The sequence below is a fragment of the Equus quagga genome, chromosome 3, assembly GCF_021613505.1.
Source record: "Equus quagga isolate Etosha38 chromosome 3, UCLA_HA_Equagga_1.0, whole genome shotgun sequence".
NCBI lineage: Eukaryota > Metazoa > Chordata > Mammalia > Perissodactyla > Equidae > Equus > Equus quagga.
Genome location: NC_060269.1, coordinates 49,713,762 through 49,721,109, shown reverse-complemented (window position 1 = coordinate 49,721,109; position 7,348 = coordinate 49,713,762). Strand labels below are relative to the sequence as shown.

At 35.9% G+C, this 7,348-nt stretch overlaps 1 protein-coding gene across 1 annotated transcript in view; it reads left to right on the top strand.

The window, feature by feature from the left end:
* Window positions 1-1,124: 1,124 nt before the first annotated feature.
* MARCHF1 (membrane associated ring-CH-type finger 1) overlaps window positions 1,125-7,348 on the top strand; it is a 289,583-nt gene continuing 283,359 nt past the window's right edge. The window contains exon 1 of the mRNA XM_046655644.1: window positions 1,125-1,235. Coding sequence (XP_046511600.1) covers window positions 1,125-1,235 — 111 coding nt within the window. The remainder of the gene's footprint in view (window positions 1,236-7,348) is intronic.

Below are 7,348 nucleotides of genomic sequence, written 5' to 3'. Positions count from 1 at the left end.
TAATTTTTATGAAAGTTTTTTTTTTATAATTTCCCTATTTACATTGCTCAGATCCATTTAACTTGAGTGTTTTGTCATTTAGAGTAATAACTCATCAATCCGTTAGTGCAACCTTTCTTTATGTTACTTTTCTTAGAGCTATGAAATGTGCTATTTTGAATCCCTAAAATATTATAAACCACCAGATTGCTAATTGCTTTAGATGCTGTGAAAAATAATTACTCCACATTATTTCTGATATTTAATTGACAGTGTAATGCATTTAACTAAAGACCTGCAATAAACTATTTCTAATTACGGAGGGTGGTGGAGTGGAAAAGTAGGCTGTAAAACTTTACAAAGGAAGCAGTCTTTTCTCCATTAAGTTAAAAGGCATTGTTGATATAACTTTTTCAGAGACAAGGAAAAAAAAAAACATTCCCCCAAATGAGAAGCTCTGGAAAGCTGGAAAGAGTTGTGGAATATTTTTACTCATGATAGAGTAAGGAGATTTGTTAAATTATTATTTTTGAGTAGACAATACTGGTGATGGATGTCGTATACTAAATTTACCATGCTTGCAGTAAAATTTCTCCTCTAGTTGGCAGAACTTTATGAAGGAGATAATCATGCTGCTGCCAGAATGAGTAATCTTTATCCCTGGCCTGTGTTCAATTTATTCTGCATGTGTAGAGCATTCAGTTGAAGATCTGTGCCAAATTGTAGATGTCATTGAAATATGTAGATATATCAGGAACTAGATCTGTTCTTAGCTCCCAAGGTAAGATCTTCTTGTTATAAAATGATCCCTGAAAATGACACTTAGAACCTGTTGCAAGGAGTTCCCGTAGTCTAGAAGTGCCATAAATCGGGGTACAAAAGATGTTAGGCCTTTTGAATAGAAGCATACTCTTTCCATTGTTCTGTGGTTCTGGGTTAATATTAATAATCGGCATATCCTTCTTTTCCCCTTATGATTCCTGGTTAAAATAAAATGTCTCCATTGGTATTTCATTAAATTGCTTATTTCATTTCAAATATGTACCTTTTCCAAAAACAGACGACTAAAATGAGTGACCTGTTTCAGGGAATGTAAATTGTTTTCAGCATTTCAGAAATTGAAAAGGGATAAGAGGAAGGAGAAAATGCTGGGCTGGTGTGAAGCGATAGCCCGTAACCCTCACAGAATCCCAAACAACACTCGAACACCCGAGATCTCAGGGGATTTGGCTGATGTCTCACAAGCCTCCACATTGGTGAGTCAAAAGTTATTTTACCTCAAAATGGCTTGTATGTAAATGGGACGCTAAGGAAATGGGAAGAGACATGGCTTTCTAAGTAAACATTATTCTTGTTTATAGTGATATTTGCAATGTATTATATTGTTCATTTAGATTGAGTTTAATTAATGGATATTAATAAAAATATCGTAATGTAATATAATATTTGAGTTTGATTCAGATTAAACGACAATTTGTTTTTCCTTCTATTTCTTTGGGCATTGCACTTCCATTATGTTAGTGACCTTAAAGAGATATTTAAAGTTTATATCTTGCATTCTATACCTGTGTAATAGAGTCAGTGAAGGAAAATCAAGTACAGAGTTATCCAAAAATAATGAAAAATCAGAATCACAACTTCGGTATTTTCCTGTATATATTTAAAAACTGTCTGAAAAAAGGGTTCAAAAATTATAATTTTCATATAAAATTGGGAATTAAATAATTGCAAAAACGATTTGAAGACCAAATCAATAATATCCTCTTTTATGTTTTGTTTTCTGCTTTGGGTTTACATACTTGGCTTTTGCTAGCCGTTATTTCCCAGTGATCCGGAAAAGAGAGCTCATTAGCAAGAGGAGTTTTACACGTTCTTTGTTTAGATTTGGGCTGGAACATTCTATGATTTTACTTAAGAAAAATTCCATTCAGTCTCTAAGTTTTAAATTGACGTTAGATATATTTTAATTATTGTTTTACCATTTTATACGAACACGTGTTTTCATTAGCCTGATTTGTTAGTTGATGAACATATAATTAAATATGAGCAAAGATTTTAGAGATATCTTTTATTTTTGAGTTATGGGATAATTTCTATTATTTTTACGTAGAAATACTGATCCTGAGCAAACATTATTGAGTGAATATCAAGAGAAACCATCTAAAGGAAAGGCTTTTGGTTGACAAAACATAGAAATAGAAGTAGGAATCCTGCTTAAATTCTGTCATCTTAGATTGTGGGGAAGGGCAGAGGGTATGCAGAAATGTGTGCAACATGACTGGATAGTCAATGTTCTCCGGGATAGATTCTTTGAAATTATTATCTGCCCTCTTTCATCTTACTCCAACATGATCTTTTGTGAGTTGTTATTTTCAATAAAACTACTTGGCATGAGTTAACACCATTTAAACATGTGTGTTACATAATATTTATATATAAAGCTGGACTTTCATAGATGTCATGCAATAGCTAAAAATTTTAAGATAAAAAATTACTTCTGTGCTTTCATTAGAGTGGCTTTGGTGCTTAATTTCTATTTCATAGAACCATAGATCAAAACCATGAAGAATTTTGAGCAAACATTTGGCCTGGTTTTCTCCTATAATTGGGTAACCTAATATTAACTTCATTTTACAGATGTGTACTGTGACCCAGAGAAATTAATTTGCTTTGCCAGTGTCACTTCATTAGTAAATGATAAAAGGATTAGTAGAAGCCAGGCTTCTAAAGGCAAGGCTTTTTCTACTACACCACACTGTCACACTTTCTTAATGGTGTTTTCTTCCCATTCAAATACTTCTAGTGAAATAAAAAGGCATCAAGTTACCAATTTAATTAAATCTAGTAATTAATCTTTTCAAATCTAATGCTGTAGTAAAGGAGTAACCTCCTGCCACTATAAGATAACCCCAAAATATCAGTTTCTATAACATGGAAAAATGAAATATGTCTATCTTATGACATGACCCATGTATCTTGGGCAGCTCTCCTTGGAGGTTCACTGCCAAATGACGATTCAAAGATACAGAATCTTTTCATCTTTTGATGCCATCTTCTTAAGCTCATGACCTCTTAGGTCACTGAGGAAAAGGGGAGAGACTTAGTGGGCCATCGTGTGTGGGCTATTATGGAACAGGCTTGAATGTGTAGATATCCTTCCATTTGCCAAAACCTAGTCTCATGGCTCCATCTGAACTGCAAGGGAGACTGATAAATGTTAGGAAGCTATCTGAACAGGAAAAGCAGATGGAACTAGTGAGCATCTAGCCCATCTCTACCACAGCCTACCTTTCTGGTCACCAAATATTCATGTTACGTTTCCACTCTCTCGTGAAAAATGATTATTACTTTCTAAGAGAGAGAACTCAGAATTCTTTCAGCCACTGGATTTAGCTCAAATCCGTGATCCATGAAAAACTAATGACTCTTGGTTATTTATTGTCCTCATCAAATGATGATGATGGTGAATAAATTATCTGTATTTTGAAACCAGCTCCCAACATACAGATATACCCGATATATAAGAGAGGAGTAGGAAGAGGGAAATCACAATAAACATGCATGCTTGGAAAGACAAAGAATCAGATACACGTCGCAATTAGAGGTGAAATCTTGCTGGACTGACAGTCTAAAGTCCCCTAAGCTAGAGGTCGAGGAGAATCCTTGAATAGGCTCTGACCCTGCTTGCTGGGAGACCTCCCTTGTCCATAGTTCGCTCCAGCATCTGCATATGCCCTCTGGGAAGTTCTTCCTTTTCTATCATTCTCCATATCCAACTTTGAAGGGTCTGTTCAGGGTTGTATAGGCTTAAAATATTTTTTCCTGTTTGGGAAAAAATTGGGGACAAAGAGTTGTTTTAAGTCCTAAATATTTCAAAGCTCCTAATTCTGAGATCATGGTATTTTAGTACTACAATTCTCTGAAATCTTAGTAGGGTTCTAATCTATTTGCTTCCCAATGGTCCACGTGCCTGGGAAAGTTCTTTCTTGGATGCCCTTGCCTTCTCTTCTCCAATGTCTCTCTTTTAAGATCATACTCTTGAAAAAATAGGCAGAAAGACCACATCCTTAACATTATCTTTGTGCAGAGATACTTTATTCAACTGAGAAGTTTTACTGAGTGTCAGCTCTAAATCTCGTATTTGCCTTGAATCTCTTTATTCAAATGTAGATTTGTATTGGGCCTTTGTTACTCAACACCTGCATCAATGTCGTGTCCCACTATTTGGGGTTTAGAAGAAGCCAGACATTTTGCCCAATAAGCCCTGAAACTTCTAGGTTCTCTCTACTGCCAGTCAGCTTTGCTTTCACACTGGCTAATTAATTCCTGAGCCCTTGTTTCCCTTGTAACACCTTGCTGAATCTGACCAATAACAGTCAATATACATTATTAAGTTTTATTTTTCAGTCTATGTTGAATGTTGCCAGCCAAGCAGGTCCACTGTCTGCCTCTCAAGTTAAATCAAATAGCACTTTTGCCAAGAGTTTTGCCAAAACGTCATGCAGACACATGGCTTTCTACCTTTGAAATCAGTTTCCCTGCTGCCCATTGTCCAACCATTAACTAATGCCGTGTATTTCAGATTTTTGTTATGGTAGCACAGGCTTTGGCTACCAATTTCTGTATTTGGATAGTTCTAAAAGTTGGGATACAGTCAAGAAAATAGAAACCACACCAGTAATTTTAACAGAGAGAATATGCCATGGAAAATTATTAATCTGCTCTTAGAAAACTGAACAGTCAAAAAGGTACATAAATTTAGTAACTCTGAGAAGTAACAACCACCCAAAAGGAAGAGTAACCAAAGGAGGAGGCTAGTGTTATTTGAACCTAAAGGGCTAGAGGTGAGGCCCCTCAGAACTGCACCCCAGACTCCACGGAGAGGTGTTTCTCAGCTGCTGCAGGAAACTGCAGAGTTCAGAGGAGGGACCCTGAGGATCTAAGACCCAGACCCCTGAAGGGAATGTGCTTGGCCATCCTTATCTATTCAGATGGGAGGGAGGAGAGGGTGTAATGAAGATAGTTCAGGGAGTGTGAAAAAAAACTTGGAAAGTGGACCGACCCTCCACTGCTGACTTAAAGAAATGTTGCTGGGATGACACTAACAGAAACAGAGGGTAGGCAAGAAGGAGACTGTCCTTTCTCTCTGCTCCTGACTTCTAGTTCCCTTTAGTACTAGCATTGGCAGAACCTGATGGAGAGGTCAATGTCAAAGGAGAAATCTCATTTGAAGGCTCCAAGCTCCAGCATCTTGAGGTAGAATACAGAAGAATGGATTTAAAGCTGAGAGATATTCGCTTGGTAATCAGTACAGAAAATGAAGGATAGGAGCTTTAACAAATAAACTCAGAAACTTCAAAGGTTTCACATGCTAAAGATTTGCTTTTGCTCATGACTTAGTCTGATTCAGGTCATTTTCACTCTCCAACAGTGAATGCAAGGAACCCTGCTCCTCTCATCTCGTAGGGCTACTCCCTTAAACACAAGACCTCTGAGTTTGTCAGATAAAGGAAAGAATCTGAGTGGGTGATCATGGAGATACCTGGTTAGGCTTGGAAGTAATATGTATCTCTTCTACCCGGATGCTGTTGACTAGAAACCAATGACATACCCCAATGTATCTATTGGAAAGATGGAAATATAATTTCCTATATGACCAGAATAGCAAAATTGAGAATATTTAGCTAGCTTCTGCCATAAATGCATTCCTTGTTTGAGAGGTAGCATTTTTTCTGCTACATTTCCATTCTGTGCACCCAGAACATTTGAAGTTTTCCCATAAAATCATCTCCCATCCAAAAATAATGCGATGAGGATGATGACAAGAAAGAGGATGAGGATGATGGCTGATTATTATGTGCCAGGAGCTTTTCTAAGCATTTTACATGTATTCTCATTTTTAATAGTCACAACAATCTGAAGAGATAGGTATGATCATTATTATCCGCATATTACAGAGAAGGTAATTGAGGCATAAAGTTAAAAACTTACCAAAAGTGACTTAGGCAATAACTAATGAAGCTGAGATTCCAACAATCCGAAGTCTAAATCTAGAGGGTCACTCTACCATGTCTCTCTTAGGTTGGGAATGGGAAAAACACAGTCACTATTTGAATTGTATACATTGGCTAACCACAAAGATTGTAAATGAGATAATAATACATTATAATGCGGCATAAAGACAAACAGGACCTTTTCTTTATAATCCCATGATTGTATGTATCTGTTAGATTATTTTCTGCTTTGCGTTGACTGATATATAAATATGGCCAATTCCATAGCCGTTTTCACCATTGCATCCTCAATAACTGACCTGATTAAAAATAATAGGGTTTTATTGTTTTATCTATAAGGCAATTCAGATGACTTGCTTTTTAAATTCTGAAAACATTTATTTAGTTTAAAGTCTTTCAAATTGAATAAGAACATTGAGAGGTTTGAGAGATTTTTCTTATTAAGCAACTATCTTCAATTTGTAACCTAAGGGGTTGGGGAGCATCCTCTCTTGTGTGCCAGGGAAGAAACCTCTCTTTTAAATTTGTGTAACACAAGTTTACATGTTAAAAACAAAAACAAAATACCTAATGCCAACTCTACCTGAAAGTAGTACAAATCAAATCAGAGTTCCAATATTAAGTTTAAAATGAGAACAAAGGAGATAATAAGAATCAGAAATAAGAAGGTCAAGGATTTTATGAGGAATAGAGTTGAAAAAAATCTATGGAAATCAAAATAGGGAGATCAAAAAACGTCATTTTATGTGTTCAGCAATGAGTCTAGAGAAAATTACTTTCCCATAATTAATGGTGAGTCTTTGCGGCTATAAATAGACTGTAGTTAGGTAGAAAATAACCAAGTGACACTCTATGTTTGATGAGGTGATTTGCCACTTCCAAACATGTATTCTTTATCTCAGGGCTCATTTTCCATTCTTCTGACCATGGCCTGGAGTGAGGTGCTTGCTGCTCTAGAAAAGACTACAGAGAAGAGACTAGATAAGAAAACTTTCAAGGACAAGTATTTAATACATATATATGCATATAACTCAAATCCAAAATGATTTTTAATAAGATATATGTTCATAAAACTTTATAATTTTCAAAGCAGTCTTTATGTCCATTGTTTCATTATAACTCCCACCCATGCTGAGATGTACACAACACAAACTTAATTATCTGAATAGGTAATGAAATGGAGACATTGTTAAGAGTTTAGGTAATTCATTCCCAATCAGAGCGACCCACTTCTTCTAATTTCTAGGTTATTTATACACCAGACCAGCTATGGGAGGTTGTTACTGTTGTTCACATAATACAAGTGAAAATACCATAACTCCGAAAGTTTGAGTAACTCTCCTCAGTAGCAAGTA